The following is a 27,493-nucleotide window of genomic DNA, read 5'->3' as shown; positions in this document are numbered from 1 at the left end:
GGGCCATGCAATAGTCTGAACAATATGCAAAGAGTGACAGGGAGCCATAGACGGGTTTTAAGAAGAAGAATAAGATCACAGCTACCAACTTACTGCAGTACAACTGGTTCCAAATAATTTCAGACCTCTTTCAAACATAATACAGAGTGATTATCTGCTACCACAGTGTATCTTCAAAGTTATGAATTTGAAAGCTATGAAGATAACCCCAAAAGATAAGTATCTATCTTTCTGAGGTGAATGTTTTGAAGAGGACAATGTTCGTTTGAATAGATGTCTTGCTATGTCTGTAAAATCGGCCAGAGCACACCTCATACACAAAATTTCTGACTTTCATACATTTTGTAGGTGATAAATGTACATGACTATGAAAATAAATGAGAAAAGATATCCCAAAAGGCAATCACTCTGTGGTAAACACTGGAGGTGCTCATGAAATACCCTCCAACAAACAGAAGTAACATAGGCCATTTTCAGAATTTTGCAAATAGAGATGCAAAGGCACCTGAAAGAGACAATGAACCCTCAGTCCAGTAAGACTGAATTATAACCAATTAAAATAAAAGAAAGGTGTCAATAAAAAGGTGGCATTTAGTTAGCTGGGAAAACACAAAAAAAGAGGGACAGAAAGTGTCTGCTGTGTGTCAAATGCTTTTCTAAGTGCTAGGGAAACAGCTCATGAACAAAACAAGCAAAAATCCCTGCTCTCACGGGGCTTACATTCTAGTCTAGGCAATGCCCATCTCCAAAGCAGCAAGAGTCTTAAATAACTGAGTGCAAATATTTCTATCCCGCTGGTGAGGCCATCCCTGTTATGATGTGTATACACTGGGCTACTTCAGACTGATGATTAAATCTTTCATTAACATAATTTCCCTTGTTCAGATTCTATCATGCAACCTTATGATTATGATGTGGTTCCTCATGTTGACTGTTCAGAAGAAGAAAATCCATCTCCCATACAGACTATGTTCACTGGTCTCTGTAACAGCAATTTCTCACTGAATGCTGATACAGGCTTCCTGCTTTATAGACATCAGTTTCCCAAGCTTCCTTAATACTTCCCTAGGAGAAGACTCAATGTGTCAATAAAATCAGTTACCTGAGCCTGCATGGCTCAACACTAGCCCACTGGCCAATGTGAGTTCACTACAAATCTATGAGGCTTCTTGGGAAACACAATTTGGCAATCTGGTTCCCAGGGTATGGCCACTTTTATATCTGGAATCACAGGACTGATGGAAGATTCTCAGGCCAGCACGAAACCTTAAAACTCCAGTGATAGGAAACTAGACTACCTGTCTGAACATCCCAGAGAAAAACATGGGCTATCTGGTGATTAGGCAGCATCTCATCAGATGTGATATTTTCTTACATGTGCCTTATTTTATATTTGTCTTTTCTTCACTACCAGATTGTGAGTTATTTGAAGGTAGAGAATTTCATCTTAATTAGTTTATCATCCCTACTAGCTGCTCATACAGTGACCTGTTCATAATATTCAAATATTTAAAGTATTAGTGAATGACTATTTAGCCAATCATATATAAATGACATTTTATGTCTATAATCTGATCTACAGCATAAAGAAGACATAAACTTACTATTTTCTTGGACTCTGGCCACAAATCCCATTAAAGGTAACTGAGGAGTTACCTGTAGAATGGAGGGAGGAGGAGGAGCAAGAGATACTGCAAAAACAAAAAAGGTGTGGAGGATAAGGGATAAGGGCGAGTTACATCAAAAGGAAAGGATAATACAATAAAACGAACATATAAGGAGGGAAAGCACTATGCACAAACATTTTTTTATAAGATATATTAAAGATCTTCTTTTGAGGGATAATTTATTAACACACAAAATAAATATTAGGGGAGTTTTAAGGAAGTTTCAAAAAATTACAACAGGAAGCATATATCATTTACAGATCTACTCTAACACATAACAGCAAATTGATCTTTTCATATCAATAACAACATGTGTTCTCAAAGAATTTCTTCAGATTACCATGAATAATTTACTTTCCTGGATTTTACCTTGATGATTACAAGTTTAATGTTCATCAGTACAAGAGAAAAAAACAGTACATTCTAACATCCTAAATTTAGACTTTTCAAAACTTCATTAATAGGCAAACTGACTGGTTCTTCACTTAAATATTGATTGGTTCTTCATTACTTAAATATTGACTGACTTCCTAACTAAGTGACAAGTACTCTGCTAGGAAACCAATATCAAAATCATTCTGAGAGTCAGGTCTGTGTCATTAAAATTCTTCACAATCCCAATTCAAACCACCAGCTCCAACAGGTATAGTTCCTCCCTGACCCTACAGAAAAATGCTGGCCTCATTCCAATCACTTTCCTCTCTTCCTCAAGGTGTCTTTCCCTTCATCTGAAACACCTAGTACCGTACCTAGTACTAGTAAGCCTTCAACAAATACCTAATGTATGTATATATACAAATAAGCCCGGTATGTGCTGAACAATTTCCCAAGGTTAACTCTGCAGTTATAGTTTCCTTCAGAATGTCAAGGTATAAAGTATGGCACACATCTTATGAAGAGAGAACACCTTTATTAGCTCCAAACTATAGTTAGGACTAATAAAACTAAAAAGATAGATGAATAAAAGTCAGTGTCCTCAAAGAGATCACATTCTACCTGGCAGCAGAAGACAAAATAGAAACCTTAACCCAACAATATTTGTAGCAATTCCATGGAGGTGGCGATGGTGTGGTGTGAGGGTGGTAGGAGCAGTGGGGGTGGAAGTAGTGAGGAAGGCTATACAGAAATGACCTCTGAGCAGGTACCTGAAGAAAGAGAGATGGATAAGCAGACAAGGGCTGAGAAAGATAAGATGAGAATCAAGTGAGAGCAGATGCTTAGAGGTAACCAGCTCGCAGGACCGGAGCTGTTTCCACATGGCTAGCCTCGGATACCCCAGAGAGAGAAGCACAAAACTGAAAAAGGTGAGTGAGTGGATATGAAATAGGGAAGGACGTTATATGTTAAGTGAAAGAGTGCTTAGTGGAAAGAGATTGGACTTAAAAGTCACTCAGCGTCAAATAACCTGATTCATTCTTTCCCTGATGTTGGAACAGCAAGTCAATTAACTTCTTTGTACCTAATCCATAAATGTAATATAAAAAAAGAGATAATGCAACCTACTTTACAGAGTGGATGCAAAAAATAAAAAAGGCATGCAGAAAGTCTAACCCGGGGCCTGGCACAAAAAAGAAAGAAAGAAAGAAAGAAAATCAAGGCAGTAGAAACAGAAAGAAAAGGAAAGAACTTGTTAACAATGTTGAAAAAGAGTACTTGGTAACTAAGGATTTAGCTAGTACAATGAAGGATGGCAACAGCTAAAGATGGTTTTTACATTTTTAGCCTTCACAACCATGAAGGTAGAGGTGCTGCGAACCACATGAACCTTGTGAAGAAGTACAGGGAAATGGGATGGTGAATAAGCATGTCAGGGAGAGATAGTATGATAAATAGGGTGCATGAAAGTGACTGAGGCATAAATATGGAAAGCAACTTGAGAGTTTTGGGTTGAGAGACACAGAGCTACCAGTAGAGATAAAACAACTGTGCTGTAGGTAAATGCAGGGAGAACATATGTAATGTGTAGGAAGAGGTAAGCAGATAATCCTGAAGAATATCTGTATTTAAAGGACAGAGTAGTATAACCCTAGAAACTGGTACCTTTCCCTAAGTGGTACTTCTTGGTAGTAAATCCTTAAGTTGTCTGTCTCCCACACTCAGAGGCTTGAAGCAATTGTTATGTTTGCAATACTCTGTGTTTCCCAAACTGAGGTAAGAATAAGACACAATAAACAGAGGAAGTAGAAGAGACAAAGCAGATAAAACCGCAGCAAACAGCAACTGGCACTAGAAAAGTGGAGATTACGTGTGAATATTCATATCAAATAAGATAAAAGCTCTTATCCTGTTAATACCCCTCCAGACTTCCCCTGCAACGGAAAAGTAAATTTCCCACTTAAGTCATTGTTTCACATCCAAAAAAAGACCTCCGGCACTCCAAAAAATGAATGATTAAGTGCTTAACAGAATAATCTCTTTGTAGGTAGGCTGAGTTTATTATTATTTTTAAGATGAATATTTTTTTTGTCTAGTTCTGAAAATGAAAATATGAAGCCACTGTGGTTTTAAGTTCACAGGCAGCAATCTCCGATCTCCTTGAAATAGAATAATTTTATAACGAAACAAGTTAGATTTTTTTCAAAGCCAGTCCAATGGATGTTAAAAATTCAGTTCCAAATGCAGTTTACAAAGGTCACCATGAATTCTACTTATTTTTGCTCGGGACAAACCTTTTATATGATGGTCCAAATTAATTCAGATACTACAGAACTTTCTTTCTGGACCATGTAAGAATTCATCTGACCAGAACTCCTGTGAACCAGAACATCCGACTTTAGACTAGATTTATCTTCCTTAGAGTTGAGTTGAAAATGAACTCTCCTAGAAGAATTTAAGCAGGGTTTTGATATGAAGATTTGTTTGCAATATTCAATTCTAGTCTTAGGTATCTCGTAAACAGGCAAGAATAAGAAGTAACTATAAACTTTTCACTCCATTTAGCTAGGATGATTCTTCATATAACAAGATCCTTTCCCTATAACCACCAAAAGATCTCCAAACTTAGATTTCATAATATTATGCTCACAATACACAATAATGAAGTTAATATGAAGACAGGCTCACCAAGTGACTGGAGTTTACAACACAGAGCTCTTAGGTAGAACAGCTGTAAGAACTACAGCTATGTGCACATAGCAACATGTAGATACATAAACAGTAAAAGGCTTTGCAAACAAACCAAACTTAGAGGATGAGTCTATACTGATGAAATATAGTCTTTCTAAGCATGATCCTCCTGGTGATTATAAAATCCTTTGGAGCATAATCTTTGAGGCTCAGGGTTTTAAAATGTCAAGTCAAAGAGTTTAAGAAGAAAAAAGACCTTTACATCTTATTTTTACAGCTTTATAAATGCTGAGAAAATCAGGCAAAATAAACATCAAATACTACTACAAAACCACTAAAGAATATCACTTTTAGAGGCTCTATTTAATTGACAGCCCATTCAAGTTGAAGGAAATAATTTAAGCAATTTAAGAGTGAAATATTTTCTAACATTAATAACAACTTAGAACAAGGAATATTTAAAAATTAATTTAGCTAATCATATTCAGTAAGGGGAGCTTTTTTGACGGAAAAGAATATGGTTATCGAATAATTATTAGTCCTATAGTCTCAGAAGGGTTAAAAGAATTGGATCATTTTTGTTATTCCTCTGCAAGTAAAAAAAAAAAGTCACCATATACTATTATGCCTAGAAAAAGTAGCAAATTAAGACAAGTTTAAAAACAACTTGTGTTTAATAATCAGTGTAAAGCGTCTATTTGGTATACCTGGTCATCTAAAAATATACTTTTCAGTTGCTTTCTTGCTTTTTTGTTCTCTCTAAACATTCTTTAACAAACTCTAAAGACTGCCTAAAATGAGGATTTAAAAACAGCCTCTTACTACTGCTCTTTATTACACTTTGCTAAAGCCCCACCAAATCTGTATTCTTCTGGGGATTTATGGTAATGCTGTAACTTAATTATTCTTTTAATGTGTTATGGCTTCTCTTCTGCAATATCGCCAACTCAATATTGTTTTTTTTTTTTTCAGTTGCTTTTAACAACATTCAGGGTTTAAAGAATGACATTTCCCTGTGTCAAACACCATACTCATTCAGAAATTCCTCCATCTATTTACAGACACATATCTTAGAAATAACATTCCATCCACTTTGTGAATTAAAATCTTTTAAAAAAGTTTTTGTTGTAAGAAAATACGAACAGTAAAATGCAGGATTAACTTCTACCAAAGGCCTGAGTACTTAAATACCACATATTGATTCCTTATTGTTATGAAATTTTCTTTGCCACCAAGGTGATTCATATTTATATTTAAAGTAAAAACCTGTGATTAGCCTTATTTGTTTCAATGATGTTCCTTGCTGCTGACAAGATAAATGGTAAATTGGTGTTCCTATTTCTTTGGCTGGATTAGATTATGAAACAATGAGAATCAAAGAGGTTTCAGTTATGCACTGATCAGTGTTCCTTTCATTAATTTGTGAAATAATCACATTAAAAAACAATTATTGTGCTCCTAGGACTTGGCACTAGACACTGGGTGTTCCATATTTTAATTCCTATGTTGTAATGCCCTTTTTCAAACGCAAACCAAATATAATAACAGTGCTGCTAGATTTATACCTCACAAAAAAGCCCACTGAATTACATTCATATGAATCCCAGGCTGCCAGCTCTCTTCTTGAGAAGCACACATAAATGTCAAGCCTCTAACTGCAAAAAAAATTTGCTTATAAAACACACACCTGGGATAATTTTGTTCAAGCAGGTTATTAGCTACTTGAGAAATGACAACAAATTTTCTCATTTTAAATATGAACAGGGACCACTGTAAGTGGAGTAATACAAGAAACATATAATCTAAAGCAAATAAAGAAGCATCTAATAGCCATAAAACACTGGTTTGCAAGGTATTATGTCCTGTAAACAAAGCTTTTCAAAGAATGTGATTTAGTAAAAAAAAAAAAAAAATTTAGAGAAAGCACTGATTAATCAACTAACAGAGCTGTAGTTATCCTCTTTAAACAGTTACCAAATCAGAACTTAATCCAGAGGAGCACATGAAACAAAACGAAACAACTCAATTGTCTCCCACATTATGCTGAAGGCTCAATAACCTCAATTCACAGACTTTCATTAAATTATTCCATAGAGTATATATTTCTTTCAAGTATGTTAAAATCAAATTTACAAAGAAAGAAGTATTGAAATAGATATTTTAAACACATTTAAATATGTGCTTAAACGACCTTTATATAATTTCCACTAAAGGGTTCTCATAAGACCCTGTACATGTACAAAGCATGAAATATCCTTGTACATACTTTCTGTATATCATGCACAGTTGGTTCTAAGCTGTGAACAGTGAAGCATCTTTCGGCTCCATTACAGAACCAGTCCATTTTGGACTGACATCATTCTTTCAAAACTCTTTGCCAAGATAAGGGAAGGCAAAACAGCTCAAAACCACAATTGTCTTGACTTCTAATAGGGCCAGGGAGAGAGCTTACCTTCAGAACTATGAAGCAACCCACATCTAAAACTATAATTTAAAAATTAAAAAAAACAATGCATTTAGAAACAAAATAGATCTTATACAAATATGGGTTTGGAAAACATGATTTAAAAGAGAATGTATGAAAAATACCGATAGTTACAAAGAACGGCACAGCCAAAATCACTGTGATTAAAGACAGCAGTAAGAGTACATATATTTCAAGTGAGGCAGTGGGTAATCACACTACAGGGAGCACTTGGCTAGACTATAAATATGGCATTTAATTTACAAGAAGGACCCAAAACAGTGAAGTAATTTGAATAAAGGAACAACGGATTCATTCCTCATTCAACAAATAATTACTGAGCACTATTCCCAGGATATAACTGTATAAAAGACAGACAAGGTCTCAGGCTCTCATGTAATTTACATTACAATGTGGGCATCCTCCTCCCCAACAAATAGAAGGCTTGGGAAGGTAGGAGACAGATTTTTTAAAGTCTGAAGGTAGGTAGGATAGTGCAACAGAAAGGACAGAACTTAAAAAGATGATCTAAGTTCAAATCCTAACTTGACCATCAACTCAGCCTCAGTTTCCTCACCTGTAAAATACTGATGAAAATAATTACATGATTATAAGACTTAAATAAGATAACAAATATAAAAGCATTCTTTAAATTGCATTTATGAAGAAGGATGATCAAATTTCTTCCACACGACTCCAAAAACATAACAAAGTTTCACCAAAAGGTAGTAGCTGTAGTAGACAGAGTTCAGCTCCATAAAATTACGGGTCTAATCAAAGATAAAATGGGCTGTCCCCTAATATTAAAGGGCTTACTGGCCTCTTGACAAAAATCCAAAACCACAGTGAGTTGACATACCATGTCCACAATAGTCACAGAGTCTAGGATTTGCTCTTAGCCTCTTTGGGAAGAAGCAAAAATAATAAGTATGTATAGTATTAAATATGTGCCAGATTGTTTTCTGCATACATGATGCAACTGAAAGATGATTGTTATAGCTGAATCAATCTGTCCAAGTCCCAGTTTTCCCATCATAGGTTTGGTATGAGAACTGAATAAGTATAACTACCTAGCACAAAGCAGCTTCAAAAATGTCATCTCTCTTTTATTTGCCACTTATAAACTCTTTCCATGTACACGCAATTTTCATTACCTGCTACTCAGACAGCAAGGATATCTGGTTAAACAGGAAATATTGTTTACCACAATATTATTTTTTAAAGCAAGTAATCACTATCATATTCAAAAAGATTCTGTTCAGGAAAATTAAGTTCTACAACTTTATATGGAAACCATGTATTTTTTTAAAAAGAAAAAGTGGAGAATACGGTATTAGCAATTTCCATTCATTCAAAAAATAGTACTAACCACCTTCCTTGTGCTAGTTTTTAATCAGATATATTCCATAGAATACAAAAAATATCTAACCTGGATTCTGGCTATAAAAAGGGCCTCCGTTCATCTGATTCTGAAGGCTTGTTTGTGAAGTTATGGAAGGAGGGCGTCTATAGGGCAACGAGCCCCCTATTGTTGGGGGAGTATGGCGAGAGGCAGGTCTATTCATGCTATAGAATTGGACAGGATGACCTGGAAAAGAGAACATAAATTTGTCATTAAAAGAAAATTACCTCAGACAATGAAATATTTTAGGTACGATGCCTGAGTCTTAAAAAGATTATTAAAAATAAAAACGTTTAATTAGTTATCTAACAAATGCAAGGTGACAGTTATCGCTCAGCTGACCCTCTACCAAACTGCAAAAGCGAGAAAGTAGATAAATAAAATTATGATTAGGTTTGGAAAAGCTAAATAGATTACTAATATTATGATTTTATTAATTTAATAATTTGACAGTTTCAAAATCATCACAATTAAAATTTATGGCTTACTTCCTCCCCCTCACAAAAGAAAATCCATTAAACACTAAAAACTAAACTTGACAAGATAAAAATGACACAGGGAAAGCAAAAGAAAAAATGCTTGACACAGTCTTATTCCAAATTAATAATAACAGTACATTTAAGGTAGCAAAGCTATTAAAGGAAAACAAAATATTTCCAGCAAAAGGTCAAGTGACATAATTCTAAATCAAACACATCTTTATTCGATCAAAGACATCCATGTTTAAAACTAGATTATTTTGTCTTTAAATTAGAGTTTAAGAAATTTACAATTATAAAAAAGCTGATATAAAAAGTGAATCAAAATATCTCATTTTTAATTTCATCCTTGAACCTGTACATATTTATCAGCAATTTCACTGTATTTTTGCTCTCTGAAAATACTTTAGTAGCTAATGACAACTGAACACACTCTTTCCTAACCTACCCAATTTCCTAATGCAATCCAGTTCCTAAATTTTATCTTGACTCCATCCCCACTTAAAAACACTCAGTGGAAGGCCTAATGTTAGAGACAGACAGACAAAGCACTAGGGATCCCATGAGAGGTCATTCCATCAGGCAAGAGTGGGGAGGGAGGAGAAGGAGATGGGAGCGGAGGGGAGGAAAAAGAGACAAGGAGAGAAGAGGAGGTGGTAAGAAGTGTCAAGGGAAGAAAGCGGGGAGGAAGGAGAGAGGATAAAGGGAAGAGAAAGAAAAGGAGAAAGGGCAAGGGAGGATGGAAGGAAGGCAAAGAAAAAAAAAAGCACTTTTGATAATATTTCATCTTACTCATGATTGCAAAATGGTTTTATGTGACTAAAACTGGTCTTCAGGAACTCTATAAATTTATCCTACTTGAATTCGTATGAACTCGTATAACGAATAACATAAAAGCACTCAAGATCTGCTATACCATTTAATCTTCTTACATACGAAAATATCAAAACCTAAAAATCAATTCTGTTGCATAAAAATCTTGAGTATTCAGTTTAAACATAATCCACTATCAAGTCTCTGCAACCATGATGAAAAATGTAAAAACATAAAAGAGACTGTTTATACTATTTATAGGTGTTTACTTTGCTTTGGGTTGAAAACCAAAACAAAATAAAACTACAGTTTAATTACTATAGACCTAACCATATAATCTAAAAAAAAAAAACCTTCTGGAAGAAAACAGGACAAAATATTTATAACCTTATGTAAGGTAAGGAGTTAGTGAATATGACACCAAAACCATAATCCACAAAAAAAAAATAAATTCAGTGAACTAGACTTAATCACAATGAAGAACTTCTGTTCTTTGAAAGACACTATTAAGAGAATAAAATGTCACAAACTGGAAGAAAATATTTGCAAATCACATAATTAACAAAGGACTTGTATTCAGAATATAAAAGAACTAAATGATAAGAAAACAAGCAACCCTATTTTAAAGGGGGTGGGGGATGACAAAACATTTGAACAGATATTTCTCCAAAAGATAAAAAGATGGCAAAGAAGCACACGAAAAGATGTTCTACACCATTAGTCATTAGAAAAATGCAAATCAAAACATGTTGTACACCTATCAGAATGGCTAAAGTTAAAAAAAAAACTGATAATATGAAGTGCTAACAAGTATTCAAAGCAACTGGAAGTCTCATACACTGCTGGTGGTGCGCAAAATTGTACAGCCCCTTTGGAAAACAATTTGAAGATGAACTTACCATACTACCCAGCAATCTTACTCCCCAGGTATTTACCCAAATTAAATGAAAATTTACGCTCATACAAAAGTCTGTGTGTGAACATTTATGGCAGTTTTATCCATAATCACCCACAAATATAAATAATTTAACTGTCCCTGCACTGGGAAAGGGACAAACTGTGCATATCCATACAGTAAAACACCCAGTAATAAAAAGGGACAAAATAATGAAACATTCAGCGACACTGGTAAATCTCAAATGCACTGTGCCAAAACACCAGAACCAAAAAAAATATCAAGTGATTGTCTTACAATCAAGTGATTGTAAAAGTGAAAGGGAAGAACTGACTACCAAGGGGGCACGGAGGAAATTTAGGGATGGCAGGACTGTTCTATATCTTGACTGTAGTTGTTGTTACATCATTGCCTACATTTCAAAACTCACAGAAATATAAACTAAAAAGGGTAAATTTAACTGTACACAAATTACACCTTAATAGAAAGAAAAAAGTACTTGGTGATTCAAAGACACTGTTTAAAAAAGATTATAAACATATAAAATGTTATTGAGGCATTTACTATCTTGCTTTTTGTTAAAAAAAAAAAACTAACTATAATTATCCACTCATACAATAAATGTTTATTCACTGCAGACTATGAACCAGCACCTGTTATTAAATTATAAACATGCTGACTCTTGGGTGAGAGATGTCCTTTCTGGGCCTACAATTAACTGATTTCAAGATGTATTCTTTACCCTATTGATGTAAGAGCATAACTAGATTCCTATAACATAACATAACATAGTTATGTTATTTCTATATAACTATGTAGGAATCTAGTTATGCTCTTGCATGGCCAGTCTGGCCTAATAGAGTTATATGAACATTGAAGAACAGCCCATGTTTACATTTACCCACTGTAGAAAGCTTTTCTTAAAAAGTGCTATTATAGAAGCTATCCCATAAAACACCATCCAAAAATCTATCTTAACGAAAAGTGTCTTTTAATATTTAAACATCTGGTTATAGCAGCAGAGCTGAATATATATTCTATGAAGTATTTGGCAAATACATTTTTATAATAGATAAGAACTTATTTACTCATCACCATTAACTTTATAAAAATATTTTGTAGCAATTGAGCCCTTTTCTCCTTCTATCAAAAAACAGATTTTAGGTTGCAATTTTAAAATACTAAAACAACAATCAACCTTAAGTAACACATAAGTAAACCTGAAATTCTTAAAAAGTTCACTACAGAGACTTTCGGACTATTATATCAAATATTTCCTATAAAATCTATTTTAGAATTCTTATCATAAACTATTCTTTCTGCGAATGACAACCTATAACAATATTCTAACGACAACTTTTCAAAACTGTACAGAAGACAGCTCCATACTAAATTCACAAATCTCTAGTAAATGAATTTCAAGGAATAAAAAAATGTATATTTATGCTACTCTTTTGGAAAGATGTATGGGAAATTTTACCCTGATTTCCTCCAGATATTCTACTCTTTGATCAGATGCCATTTTCTATTTAGTACATTCTTCTTCATGTTTAAATAAATAAATACAAACAAACAACAGTCACAAAGCCACAGTTCCAGGTAGGATAAGAAAGAACCAGATGACTGGATTTGCCTCTCAAGGAATAAGCCAGTACTCACCTGCAGGGGGAGTGGAAGAGACAACAGGGGGAGTTGGAGAAGTGAAGCCATCAGCAAGGGTCTGGGCACCCCCAGCAGCGGCATCTGGGGCAGTGGAGGAAGGGACAGTAGCAGGAACAAGAGGGGCAGGGGCAGATGCAGAAGTAGCAGGAAGGGGAGGAGTACCAGCAGAGCCAGCAGGGGCTAAGGGGAAAGAGGAGTAAGAGGCAGCATTAATGAGGCAATCCCATTAGGCAGGATTAATAAAGGCACTAGAGAACTAATGTTAGATATTCAAATGATTAACAGTAACCAAAGAATAGAAGAGAGTGTTAAAAAGGAGAGCAAGAATGAAGCTCATGTTAAAGGATTATCAGGTTTGCAGCAAATAATTCATGATGCCAGGGTAATGTGTAGATTTTTAAATTCATTAAAAACAAGCATCCCTTTTTACCTGAAAGCCACTACTCTGAAAAGAAAACTGCTCTTTTATATTGTAATCTTTAGCATAACATTTTGTAACTAGCATATGAAACTAAACATAATACACTAGGAAATACCAGTATTCCATTCTGAATTATACAAGTCAGAAAAATAAACATATATTCCAAACATAAATATCTTAACAGGTAAAAAAGTATTTAGAAAAATCTCTTTTAAATGATTTTTAAAGTGTATTATCTATTAGGATAAGTAATTAAATATGTAATAATCCACCTCTATGTCTTTTATGTCATGTCTTTAAAACTAAATTTTAACTTTGGAATCCTCAGATTAAATAAGCATATTTCTCTGTTTCTGAGAATAGAAGTAACATTTCAGAGACGATTGAGTTCCAATAGTCCATTAAATTTAACAGTCAAAACTTTGATATTTGTCTAATCTTTTGTTACAAATATGATTCTCAACACTGAGTCTCCATTGTGTCCAAAGGCACACACTGTTGTAATTCTAGCTGGAATTAAACATATAACTAGTATCAATGTGGTGCCTGAAACCTCAAAGCACCAAGTGAGCCACAGCACCAAAGACATAAAACCAAACAACAGAGATATGTGTGGGCATGCAGTTACAAATTGGTTAAAATAACAAATGCGTAAAGATTTCGCAACATTTATGGAGTCCTAAAGGAAAGATAAATCCTGATTATAAAGAAAACCCACTGTAATTAAATCAGAAGTTGAATTCAAATTCAGAAAGGATAAGTGAAGATGAAGCACCATTCATATTTTACCTGGAAAGACACTTGGAGGAGAGGGAGTAGGAACAGCAATGGGAACGCCCACACTCCCACTTCCACTGTTCTCCCGACTGCTGCTCCGACTACTTGGGTGGCTTCCTCCACTACTCCCACTGCTGCTGAAGAGATAAGAGCCACCAAAACAGAGTATATATGTATGTATGTATGTATGTATGTATGTGTGTGTGTGTGTGTGTGTATACACACACACACACACACACACACACACACACATATATATAGTAAGATATCACCAGTATTTCCCACAATTTTCTGAAATGAGTATAATAGCTATAATAAAGATAAGCCTTCAACTTCAAACATGAATTTCTTAAAAAGTAGAGGAAAAAAAGATGAGTTCAAGAAATTTGTTTTGATCACCTTTTAATAAGCATGTATTAAAGGAATTGAGAATGAAAAAATTCTCCATAAAAATAAGTGATAAATGGAGCTTAACAATATTACTTAAAAATATTACTTTCTTTTACTCCAGCTTAATGTCTGTCTGAAGAAATTTCTTTTATAATAAAAAGTTTTCCTAAACATAATATTTGATTAATTTTATTTGTAATGATATCTTGATATATACTAGCTCATGTTAATGTTTTATTGTATATAGTTTTTCATCTGTAAAGTTCCACCAAAAAACAACTTAAAATTTCTCACATCTGGTTCATAACTTTTTTTAGGTCAACTATAACTATTTATTTTGTAGAGAAGTTTTCACTTTAAGCTGTCTGGTTTGTTTGTTTTTTTTTACTTCAACTTCCTGACTGCTCAAAGTTGCATCAGAACATGAGAGAGGTAGAATCAGATGAGGTTTGGGGGAGTAGAGTGAGGAAAAGAACTTAGTGCTTGGAAAATGAGAGAGATTTAACTGAAGTTATCTGAACAAATTATGGTACTAAGACCATCACATTTTGCGCTGAGGTAGAGAAAATACCTGTAAGTTCGATTTCTTTGATTCACAGAAGCTGTCCTCACAGGGCTCTGCTGCGAGGGAGCCATATTACGGGTTGGGCTAGGTACGTAATCATTTGGTACCACTGGAGGACGCACTGGCTCCAGTGTGCGATAGGGGGAGTGCCGCCTACAAAAAGAAGAGCGTATGTATTGTGTGATTAGCAAGTTTCGGCACAATAAATTCAAAGAGTTGCCAGCAGTGAAATACAATTTGTACTCAGAGATAGGAAAATGTGTTTTAATATAACCCAGCTATCAATTTCAGTCTTTCCTTAAGTGTCACTTCTCTACCATCAGGGTTTTGATGAGTATTGTTATTTTTTTAGTCTCCAACCTCATTTCCCGGTGCTAATGTAATTTTGTTTATTCATTCTCAGAGAGCACAAAGAATATTTTCCCACCAGGTAAGCTAATGTTTTCCAAACTCTCTTCTTTTCTTTTATGAGTTCAAATTATTTTAGTACCATGTCAAAATCTCCCAACTGCACTGCATGAATGCACTAATTATCTTCCTCACCCCTCTCTCCCTAACCTAAGATATTCAGAGGGTACACAACCCTCACACTGATAATCAATAGCAACTATAACCCTGTATTTCCCTTTCTGCATAGTAAATACATAGATATTAAATTATCTTAAATTATCCACACACAAAAATACACAATTTACTCTCATCTCCTTCCAGTCTCACCTCACTTCCTCCTTCAACTTTTACCTCAACTTCTCTTACCTTTTACCCTCCCTCAGTTCAATATTTAAAAGGGAAAGAAAAAAGAAAGACCACTCAGGTCTTTCTATTTTAGTTTGAACTGTAAAGTACAAAACAGGCTGGATTTTATTAATGTATTTCCCCTTTTTCTCAAAATATCTCCTTTTAAAGGAAGAGAATAAGAGTAAGAGGAAATATAACAGGAAATAAGATGCACACTGGATCATTAATTATTAAATTAGTTCTCATCTCTAATTTTCCAAATTCTTTATGACTATGATAAATACTCAACTGACATTTTGTAGACAAGCTTCTAGTCTTTAAAAGAAAAACAGGGATCTCAAAAGATGAGAAAATCAAAAAGCTTTCTTTTTCTGGAATATTGTTCACTTGACTTATGAATTTCTCAATAATTTGCTCACCCAAAAGTTCCCAAGGATCCTTTAAATACTGCTCTCCTGGGCTACTCAATTTATGGTTCATTGATTCTGAATGAGATCACTTTGAAATGACCCTGTCCACTCTACTACCCTCAAAATTTCCTTTCATAAATACATATGTACATTAATAATTAAAAATAAATAAAGGCCACTAGATGAGATACTGGATCAAGGGAAGTAAAAAAGTATTTTAAAAAAGTTTTGGTATCTCTGAAATTATGATGTAAATATTAAAAAAAAAAACGTAAAGTGATTAATTTAGAAGCATCTGATTTCCAGACAATTTTTCCCGGACGACAAAAATGTTCTATTCCAATCCAAGAAAAAAACACTTTGCTGATTGAGAACTATACAATGAAGGCAATGATAAAAACAAGGTAAAGAAAAAAGGGCAGAAGAACAAAATGTGATGGCTAGGCAAAGATTGTGTGAAAATGCCAGGCTACGACCATCAACCAGCTTGTGGTGCTCAGAGATTCTGAAGATTCTGCAGAACTCTTGCTGATACACAAGGAAAAAAAATAACTCGTACATGAGTAAATCTTCAAAATTGGAGAGTAACAGAAAACTTTATTTACTAGATAATACAGTGAGTTATCTTGCTAACAATCTTGACTTAAAACCTAACAAAATCTTTTTGGTACTATACATGACAGAAATGTAGACATTCCACAAAAAGAAATAAAACAAATACTTCCTCTTGATCTGATTCTCTACTCTTACTCCTGCACTCTACCATGACTCTACCATACTCTACCATGACATCTAAATTTGACCCTGAAGCTTAAATCTTATTTGATTTACTAAATTTGTTCCTCTCTAAGCAGAATTTTTTGTCCACCAAATAAAATCATCCTATTCCCAGCTAGAATTCACTTTTATTCTTTTGTTTCCCACTGTCCTAACTGTAATTTCTCATTATCCTCCTTTATATCCCAACTCATCTTTGTCTTGTCATGATCCACAGTGCTTGATTAGGTTGTTTTGTTTTTTTGGTGAGGGGGCCAAAAACAAGATAGTCAACTAAAAACTTTTAAGCATAAATCATAAAGCCAATGTTTGTCCAAGTATTTTGTCTTTGTCTTATACATTTTTAAGAAATCCAATTCATGCTACAGTGACTCTGAAAAGTTGACAGAGGACAGATATTACCCCCTTTTACAGATGAAAAAACTGAATTGTTAAGAGGCTGACTATGCAAGACCACAGGGCAGGAGCAGAGCTGGAACACAATTTTGGCCATCTGGTTTCTGTAGTATATTATGCCCACTTGATCACAAATCTCGATAAGCCAAATTTTTATACTATGATGCTACAGAAGAAAAAAGTCAAGCTTTTCCATTAATTGACCATTTCTGCCAAAAGTCAAATTTGGAGTCCACCTCCATAGGACCAAATTAAAGCTCAATATTCTCAAAACAATACAAGCTACACAGAATTCTGTAATCTACACAGTGTTCTTCAGAGGAATAGCCTGAATAATAGTGAACTGTAATATGAAAGACTAAAAATTTTACGAAAATAAGAATTAAGAGCGCAATTTATAATAAACCATGAACTTGGGCTAGAATTTTATCTCAAATTTGAAATTAGAAAAATAATTTCAAAACAAAATCTTTTTAAAATATAAAGATGTTTCCCAGGAAAAGGCAAAATTACACACAAAATAGATAATCTAGGAAGAAAATGTTCTTTTTTCAAATATTAAAATATTTAAATATATGCAGTGTTTAGGTTTCAACAACACTACATGAAATGGTTTTTACTTATTACTTAGTTACATACTCACCCAAGTGTCCCTTTCCCTGACATAGGGGGACTGGGGGGTTTCTGAGTTGGAGGTGTTGTACGCGGCAGCCCACCCATCTTCATATTCTGGGTACTCACCTAAAAAATTTTTGAGGAAAACTCAACTTTTATGCAGTGAAACAAAGTGACCTTTTGGGATATAATATTATGCTATTTAACAAAAGAGGGGAAGGTTTAAATAGGAAAAAAAAAAAATAGAGGCCATGCATTTCATATGCAATTTCTACTCTACGATTATTCTACAGTTGTACTCAAAGGACTCTTCCTAATGTGAAATTTTCAAATGATTATAAATGTGTATGTAAAGACTTTATTTGCCATTAGGCCATCACACCAACAGATCACTGGTTAGACTATCTGATACTACATTCAACTGAAATTAAATAACTATAAAAACTTAAGATTTGATAAATAGATTTGATTTGATAAACTCAATCAGAAATGATAAGACCCTTAAGGAATTTTCTTTTTAAATAGCAAGTATATCATAAAAAAAAACTAAATACGTGTTTCCCAAATAAAATATGCAACTATAGTTTTGATCCATTAAGTAGAGAATATAAAATAAAGTTAAACTGCAAGATAAACAGAAATTTTTAGTTTTTTAAAATAGTGGATCAGCCTGACAATTCAGATTTATTTAATGTTCTTTTATGAAGGAATCACCTACCTGAAAACTGCCAGAAGTTAAGGCATGTTCCTAAACATCTAAACTAGAAAGGTAGGGCTGAGATATCTCATTCAACTGTGAGCAACAGAGGGACCACTGGCAATGTCCTAGTTCCTGTGGTAATCAGACCCACTCAAGTCCCAAAATGAAGATTAATTCAGTCATGGGAAAGATGTAAGTAATATAGTCCTAAATCAGAGCTGGGCCATGACTCCTCACTATTCCATTCCCAACTGAAAATGTAAATGTAGGAAAGCTGGGTAATATGGGAACAAGGATGCCAGCAAAGGAGTATGTCAGTATTATACAGAAAGACATAGAAATCTGGGTATCTTAAAGAGCTAAGAGAAGTCATTTACAAATATAGCTCAAATGCAATCTCCAATTGAGATTACCAATGGTTTGGAGTTAATATTCAATACAAAAGTTCATACCTGACCCTATTTTAAAACCCAAATATTTTGGACAGCCAAACACTTCAAAATAGGACCTTAACTTTTCTAATAAGAATATGTGTATTCAAATTACTCTTGTAAAATGAAACTTCAAGATATTACATCACTGAAATCAGAATACATTTATAATTTTGAAAAATAAATTTAAAAAATAAATCATAATTAGGTCCAGAGCATTAAGGCTATTAAAATTAACTGGCTTAGGGCAGAGGGAGGTGGATGGGGTAAAGGGGGTCAAATATGTGGTGACAGAAAGAAATCTAACTGGTTGGTGAACACACAATGCAATATATATATGCCTCGCTGCTGAACTATATACACTTGAAACTTACTGGATTTCATTAACCAATGTCACCATAATGAAAAAATAAATAAACAAATAAAATTAACTGGCTTAAAAATGGAATTTTTTAAAATCCTAAAATACTACTTGTTATCTGAATAGGCAAGAAATAATATATCAAGAAACAAACTCTTCAAAAGAATAGCCCAGTGAACAAGTTGTGTGTGATGATAAAACAATCTTTAATGACAAATGATACCTTTGAAATGTCAACATTTTTAAAGTGTAGCAATTACTGGTAATCCTTTTCTTGTTGCTTTTAAACAATAAATATAAAACAAGCTGGTTATCATGTAAGAATAAAGATTAACTTATCCTTGCTCTCCCCCTCATTAATAAGCAGAGGGTATACTAATCATATATAAAATGAAAATGCCAGAAGAAGTTTTTTAAAAAAATCAGTCCACATTTGGGAAAAATTTTAGGAGTAATACGATAAATAACCAATAGCTGTTAAAACTGTAAGTCTTAATTTATGATACCGGAAGATTTTTTAAAGTAGTAACCAAAGTCCTTTAAGCTCAACCTTAAACAACATAATACCCAAAGTTATTTTAAGTGATGGGGAGAAGTAGGTGAACCAAACACTAAACTACATCAATTTGCTATAAACAGGAAGGAAAAGGAGCAGGGAAAGAAAAAGAATAAAAGAGAGTTTTATTCTATACAATGGAATAGCTAAAATACTTGAAAACTTTCCAACTTTGACTTAAGGTTTTGGTATGTAAGGTGTTTTTGTTTAAATTGCAGTATCTTCTTCAAGTTTTTTAATCTACCCCTCCTAAAATAATATAAACAATCTATAAAATCTGGTGGACATTTCTATAAATAAAACTGGATACATTTATGACATGTAGAATCATCAAATGATTGTATTTGATTAGGGTTTGGATGAGTAACCTAAATCAAGAAACCAGAGGTCCTGTAGAATGTCCAAAAAATCAGTAATTTATACTTTACTGATACTGTACTATCTTTATATTAAGCAAAAAGAATTTTTCAATATTTAAGGAAGCTTTCCTTTGTGAAAAATGCTTCTACGCTAAGTAAAACAATGAATATCCTATGTAGAATACAAATACTGACAGATGACCTGATATGATGTAACAGTGGCAGACACATTCCAAAATGATACCTGTGGTATACCCCTTATTTATCAACCATCTACCAGACTACTGGTACTAGGGTAGAGGACTATGGCAAATAAGAAGGACACTGAGGGGACACAAAGGTCTATAAAATAGCTTCTCTGCTTTTTAAGAAACATAATATTTTGGAATAAATAAGACTCACATGTTTCAAACAAAAAAAGAATGTCTACAAATTATATAGAAATCTCCCTCTCCCAAAAGAAATATCAGTGTGAGAATGAATAGCTACTGTTTCATGGAGAAAAATCTGAGCTGGATTGTTAAGCTAATTTTTTTTTTTTTAAAGCAGGATTTAAATAAACAAAGAGAAGTAGAGTAGTATGTACAGGTTGTGTCTAGATTTGGAGTAGTGAGGATGGGGAAAGGGTACCCCAGCTCAAGGTACATTCTACTTTTATATGGCCTCAGATACATATTAAAACACTTCCAATATGACATTCTACCTATTGGTTTTTTATGACTTTTGTCATAAAAAGTAGCACATTGTTTTGAAAAATCTTATGAATTTACAGTTCAACTGACTGAAAAAAAAAAAACCCAACAAATTTCAGATGAAAAGAACCACTCAATACCACCAGAACATGATGTATAAAATGTTTAAAATTCATCTTTTAAGCATGGAAGTCTCTTCTGAGTCAAATCCCATGTGTATGATCTCAAAGTATGAACTTTGTTTACAGTCTGTCTGAAGGCATCAAAAGTCTGACAGCAACAGGAGCAAAGACAGAGCTCAAGAAGAGCTCAGGAGGAAATCGAAGTAACAGATAAGCCTATCAAACATCAGGAGAGGTTCAGGGCACTTGATATAAACCAAAGGTCTCCAAAAAGCTCAGGTGGAAAACCAACTAGCTTATTATTTGCAGTTCTTCCAACTTTTAACATTTTGTCTTTAATTCTATTTTTTGCCTTAACATATTTAATTATTCCATTAATCACCCTTCCAAACCCACTAATTTTTTTAAGCAACATAAAAAGAGAAATGATTTGCTATATGATGAATATTTTTTCACTTCACTTTGTTTTGGTTCACCCAAAATTATTAACTATGTGCCACAAGTTTACGAAGAAGACAGACACGTTCACAAAGAGGAAGAAGACAGGGAAGATGGAACACTGGCGCTCCACAAGGAGTGGAGTGGTTTGGTGCCAAGAGCAAAGACGTTAAGGAATCTCATCCAAGTGTGATATTTCCTTATTGGATTTTTCTTTCAAGGAGCCTCTCATTGCTCGTTCATTTTGGCCCATCTCCCACATGGAACAGATCATGAACCCAGGAAGGTCAAGAAGGAATCACAGTAGGGTTTGAAGTAACTGAGCATGGGATCGCAGCTTAGGCAGGCTCATCTAAACTTAAAGGAAAAAGAATTGGTCCATTTCTGTGTTTTTCTTTCAATTAATCTTTCTGCATACTTCTATCACTTTGGAGGTTAATACATAAATGACCAAAATTGGAATATAGACTTCAGAGGAAAAGAGCCAAAGTAGGCCATGCACTGCTTTGGGTCTAGTTCTACCTATTTTATGCAAAAAAGAATCTCCTCACAATTCCACGTGCCTCATTAAGACTGAGTGTTTGGGGCCAATAATCTAATCAATTACACAAGTACATTTGCCTGGGCTCCTCTAGTCACATCTCTCTACCAAGATCTACTGAAATTTCTGTGGCCATACTTTGTAGCGAGTTAATGATTCAGATCTCAGTCATCTTGTCTTGTTATCACCTTCTACACTGAAGATACAGCAAACAACTTGGTATTAGAAAAAAAGAATATGTATTTAAAAAGAAATCATAAAATTCAGCTATAAAAATAAAAAGTAAATGCATGCTCAGTTTGGTAAAAATAATTTCAGTAATATTCTATTTGACCAGCTTCTTGAATATACTCGAATGTCTTTTACCATTAACCCTCCACAATACAAAAATATTACCAAAGCAAATAACAAAAGGAACTATTTCTCTAATTCTTAACTCATATCTTGTTAAACACTATTATGAGCTTTTGATGTTTTGCATGTAATTAATACTCAGCTTGAAAATCTCTTAAAGTGATTTCATATTGAAACATTTTAAATAGCAATTTGAGAAAAGACTTTTGGTTTTTTTTTTTTTTTTTTACAAAATACATGATACTGCAACTTAAAAAAAACCATTAACACTGAATATTTTCTTCTTCTGAATTTCTTTACATTGATTGAGAGTCAATAATGACATAAAGAAATATAATAAAGCACACCATTTATAGAATAAAAAGGCTATTACACAGGGGGAGGGTTAAATGAAGCACATTAGTTGGCCCTGTAATCCATAACAAAATTTCTACATTGATAAAATCCAGCTAATTTTATTTTTAACAACATTTTATGATAGGGTAATTTACATTTCAGTTTCACAAAATATGTTAACGCTGCAAAATAACCATTTATTCAATATTTGCTAAGCATCTAACATGTAGTCAGGCACTATTCTAGGCACAGTAGATAACTGAATGGTAATGACCAAACAGACAAAATAATTGCCCTCATGAAACATGACACCACAAAGTTGCATGACAAAAATAAAAAATAAATAAAAAGAAGAATTGTTTGTTTGTTTTAAAAGGCCAAGTGCAAAAGATCTCCTCACTCCCCATATGTAATATTCTACATAAGAATAAAGAATGGAAATCCAGCCCTGGAATCTCTTACCTTAAATCTAAGCAACCACTTAATGCATAAATGGAGCAAATAAAAGAGGTAAGGAAAAAAAGCATTGAAAGGTTAGTTGAAACTTCAGGATGTGAAGAGAAAGGAAAAAACAAAGAAAAAACAAGTTAAGCATTCGGCATTAAAAAATAATGTTTCAGTAGATCATAGAAAGAGTGGTTAAAGCAGAATGTGTCATGAACGAGAGTTTTTTGGATGAAATTATATGATACTATGTTATTTAAAAACTTTATTAAAAATTTCTTCAAATTAGTGACCTTAAATACAAAAATTCCAAACAATGAAAGGGACTACAGAGTCCCAAAAGAATAACATTTTACTTGAGAATTAAATAAGAACTGGAGTGGGGGGAATCATCTTTTTATTATATATGTGGGCAAGCACAAATATGATGTTTTGTATACTAAATGCCTTTGTCATTAGATTATTCTGGCAGCTTCTAAAATTTTAATAGCAGTCAGTCTTGAATAAATCTCAAAAGATTTTCCTATTTTAGAATAAATTTCAGTTATTATCAACCCAATTACACATCTTATTTAACAATCTCTAATTAGTATAGCAATCTAAATGCAAGAAGGTGTCAATTATAAAATTAAATATCAAATTCCAGGTAATAGTGTTTATTATCAATATTCTGAGGAAGAAAAAGATTTTTTTAAAATTTACATTGTATACTTCCTTTCACCTAAATCTATATTAAATTGAGATCTGACTTCTAACCATACTAGTGTAGGGCATTTTTAAAATTTAAATTTGTTTATATATTCATAAATTAACTGCATAAACTATAAAGTTTCACTTTATAGTTTGAAAAGTCACATTTGAAAAGTCTGTCTAATCACTGATAAGATAGATTCAAACTTTAAATAATACTTAGCTGAAACTCTGAATAGTTTAAGTACAAACACCAATTTAAATAAAATTTATATGCTCAAGTTTTTAATCATAGTACTCTATATACACAGTGGCACCCAAATATATTTTAGAAGATAGCCAAAATATATAATGGCTATATACTCAAAAACAGTGAAAATAATAAATCACATACTACTTTTATCTAAACTATTCTCGACAAGATAAAATTATTTTAGAAAAATTCAAAGTACATATTTTTTGTTCTTTCTGAAAACTAATACCAAAGGTCTGCTGATAAATTTTTGAGAAGAGATAAATACTTTAATAACATACTGAATAATTTTTAATGTCATATTAAATCATTAAAAGATTAGAAAGATTACACCACACTTATTTACCATATCTAGCTAAGGTATTATCATAAATGATTAAGCAAATGCAATTCATTCAAAGATAATTATTTAAAACTTGAGAACAGAGCACTAAGAAGCAAGAAAGATAAAATAGTTAAAGTTGTAAGGAATGTTCAGATTCACAGCTGGGCCAAGATTTGGTTCTCTAGGAAAGGAAAGATAAAAGCTTAATCTTCTAAAGTTAGTTCCATTATGGGCTATTGTTTTAAAAAGCTTGACAAAAATTATACTTACCTTTACTCCATGTCCAATATCATCTAGAATTGTATAGTCAATAGGTTTTCTAATATAACGAACTGGTCGTTCAAGATTGGCTGGAGCAATAATCTTATGTGTCCTTGAAGTATTTTTATTGGTAGTCAAAATACCAATTTCTCTTCTTGCAACTTTCTCTTTATGAATATCAACAGTCTGCAAAAATATAATATAAACACAATACAAAAATGTATAGCTCTAATATACAGAAAAATCAAGATATAAATGCTCAGAGATTTAACATCATTAGTCGTATCTTAACCACAACTGCTAAGTATTCTCCTTTTTGGACCAATATTGACTTTCTCCAATTTTTACACTAAAGCAAGGAAGAAAGGTTAACAAACCATGGCCAGCAGAGCAAATATGGCCCACCATCTGTTTTTTACAAACCAAAAGCTAAGAGTGGTGTTTACATTTTTTATTGGTTACAAAAAGTCAAGAGAAAAATAATGTCATGGTGTGTGAAAATTATGTGAAATTAAAATTTGTTTCCATAAATAAGAGTTTAGTGGAAGCCAGCCATTCTACCTGCTTACAGCAGTTTCACACTACGATCCCTGAGATGAATAGTTCTAACAGAGACCTTATGGCTTGCAAAGCCTAAAATATTTATTAGCTGGGCCTTTACAGAAAGTTTGCCAACACCTGGATTAAAGCATACTATTTTTTCCCGTCTCCATTAAGATTTAGCCCAATATGATAATTAAGAGAGCCTCAGTGATTAATCTGGTTACATTTCAAAATAATCTATTAATATAAGTTCTATTAGTGTTTACTGTTTTATTAAAAAAGAGAGGCCTAAAATATAAATACAATGTAAGAGTTATTTTTTACCAAAAAAACTTGTTTGCTTAGATAAAACTGTTTATATTTTATCATGACAAAATGCTTGTAAAATATTTCACTAATTTATTTGTTATTAAATGTTCACATAGGTTCTATGTGTTTCTACTCAGTCTTTTATGTGCTAAGAGAGGGTGAACTTCTTCACAAATACAGACAACTAATATGCTAAAACAGCATTTTTCAAACTTCAGGTTGCAGTTTAGTGAGATGTGAGCAGCAGTTATTTTAAATGAAACAAAACAGAAACATCAGTCTGCGTATATAGGTAGGAAGGTAATTACTGTTTCTCGAAACATTTGTTATGTATATAAATTGTGTACTGGATGCAATATAAAATGTATATTTTACTGTGGGTTGTGGTCAAAAAGATTGAAAAATACTTCACTAAAATTGTTCACATCTCTTACCACCCTTCCTGACTCAAGCGGCAAGTAATAGACACATTTGCTAATTTCCTCCCAGTCCTACTTCCACTTCCCCTTTCTAAAAGAACCAGGTAGTAATACAGAAATGGAAAGAAATGATAACCATCATGATATTATTAAATGCCACTTTAATAAATCTAAAAGTTTATGATTTATCTTTCTAAACTACCTAAAGTATGAAAGAAACTTGAAACGAATTCAAAGTCTATTTCGACCAAGAGATTCTAAAAACAAAAAAATCTATAAGCTTCAGAACTAATAAACATCTAAATAAAGCATCAAATCAAAGACTGGCTGAGGTATTAACCTTACTGTATCAAGTATTTTAAAGACAAGCTTTTTCTGTGCATGTTAAGTGAACTATGAAATCTGCTTTCTTTTCAACAATTTGAGAGCTGTAACAAAAAAGACGTTTGCATATTAGTGATGATATTGGAGTTTACTTATTTTTGACTTCAGAGAAATGGAAATTAATTTCATTCTGAATAATTTTTAATGAGTCACCCTGAATCATTAGAAATATGGGCTAGGAAGATTTCATAATTATCCAATATGCTTCAAAATAAACAAACCGAATATGTACTTTTCTTATATAATTCAATATCTGTCAATATCAATAAAAGAAAATTCATCAGACAATATAATCCTCTTGAGACATTGTTTCTACTCTGCTCAATTTTTAGAAATGTAATTATCTTATTTAGATATAAAACCATAGGAATGCAAACCCAAAAAACTGTAATAAAATTCTTAAGCTTATGGCAAATTGGAACTTCAATTTCAAATTTTCATGCTAGAAATATTAATAAATCTCTGGAGAATGAAAAGGAGGGAGCAACCTTCCACTTATTTACACTAATACACAGTTATATTTTATAATAAGAATATATTTTTAAATCACTTGAAAAAACTGAAACTAAATAAAAGCATTAAAACATTTGATCAAACCTAGGAATGGGGGCACTTACATGCTTATTTACACAATTATATGTTCTCTTTATATACGCACAAACACACAGCTCAAATTCATAAACCATTACAATAAGAACAAAAGGAAGACCAATATAGCAGAGGAAAAGATCACAGAACTGTAAGCCTAAATAAGGAATAGTTGCTATTAACAGGCATAAAATTGGGCTCTTAGCTTCCTGGAAGAGAAGGCAAAGTAGAAACATAATGAGTTACAAGGAATGTACCCACCCCTTCATTAGAAAAGTGACAATTTTCTCAACACTAAACTCTAAAAGGAATTAGTTTAAGAAATTGAGAACAAAATGTTCTTTGCTGTTTCTTATATTAATTCTCAGTGGAAACAGAAGGCATATTTTAAAATATAATTCTTAACAGCCTATGTCCATGGAAAGTCAAAATAATTTAGTTTGGCTATATAATATAACATTTCTAGCTGTCTATAAGAATGACTACATCTTAGAAAAATTAGAGCATGATTTGTCATCTGTGACATGACTGACATTTTGGGTCAGATAATTCTTTGTTGTCGGGGGCTGTCCTGAGCACTGCAGGATGTGGAGAAGCATCCCAGTAGATACCTATAGCATTCCCCAAACCCAAGTTGTAACAACTAAAAATGCCTGACATTGCCAAATGTCTCCTTGGGGGTAAAACTGTCCCAATTGAGAATCAGTGACCTAGAAGAAAAACTAATTCACTACTCCCATTATTCACTCTCAAATATCAATTTTTTCCAAACTTTTTACAAGCGCTGACTCAAGATTAATGCCTCTACTGACTGCCTAAGTATAGATATTTGGTTTCATTAATTTTTTAA

General features: G+C 33.1%; 2 protein-coding genes across 15 annotated transcripts in view; one reads left to right on the top strand and one right to left on the bottom strand.

Moving 5' to 3' along the window:
* ABI2 (abl interactor 2) overlaps nt 1-27,493 on the bottom strand; it is a 95,715-nt gene that overhangs the window by 25,204 nt on the left and 43,018 nt on the right. For 5 of the 13 annotated variants that reach the window (XR_005649006.1, XM_039844502.1, XM_039844503.1 and 2 more), the window contains exons 3-8: nt 24,410-24,586; nt 17,566-17,663; nt 14,608-14,754; nt 13,659-13,783; nt 8,627-8,785; nt 1,605-1,691 (exon numbers count right to left, since the gene is read on the bottom strand). Coding sequence is in view for 12 of the 13 variants with exons in the window: in XM_039844502.1 (XP_039700436.1) it covers nt 1,605-1,691; nt 8,627-8,785; nt 13,659-13,783; nt 14,608-14,754; nt 17,566-17,663; nt 24,410-24,586 (793 nt within the window). In the remaining variant the exon portion in view is untranslated. Of the gene's footprint in view, nt 1-1,604; nt 1,692-8,626; nt 8,786-12,445; nt 12,629-13,658; nt 13,784-14,607; nt 14,755-17,565; nt 17,664-24,409; nt 24,587-27,493 lie in introns of all 13 variants that reach the window. The other 8 variants (XM_039844496.1, XM_039844501.1, XM_039844499.1 and 5 more) reach the window with 5 other exon arrangements.
* The window catches only part of RAPH1 (Ras association (RalGDS/AF-6) and pleckstrin homology domains 1), a 117,486-nt gene that overhangs the window by 89,196 nt on the left and 797 nt on the right, over nt 1-27,493 (top strand). Inside the window, exons 14-15 of one of the 2 annotated variants that reach the window (XM_039844492.1) lie at nt 15,005-15,031; nt 20,885-20,908. In XM_039844492.1, the coding sequence (XP_039700426.1) occupies nt 15,005-15,031; nt 20,885-20,893 (36 nt within the window). In that variant the 3' untranslated portion in view covers nt 20,894-20,908. Of the gene's footprint in view, nt 1-15,004; nt 15,032-20,884; nt 20,909-27,493 lie in introns of those variants that run through there. The other variant, XM_039844491.1, reaches the window with a different exon arrangement.

This window comes from Pteropus medius, unplaced genomic scaffold (assembly GCF_902729225.1).
Source record: "Pteropus medius unplaced genomic scaffold, Ma_sr-lr_union100, whole genome shotgun sequence".
Classification (NCBI taxonomy): domain Eukaryota; kingdom Metazoa; phylum Chordata; class Mammalia; order Chiroptera; family Pteropodidae; genus Pteropus; species Pteropus medius.
The sequence above is the reverse complement of the archived record's forward strand: the minus strand, read 5'-3'. Positions and strand labels throughout refer to the sequence as shown.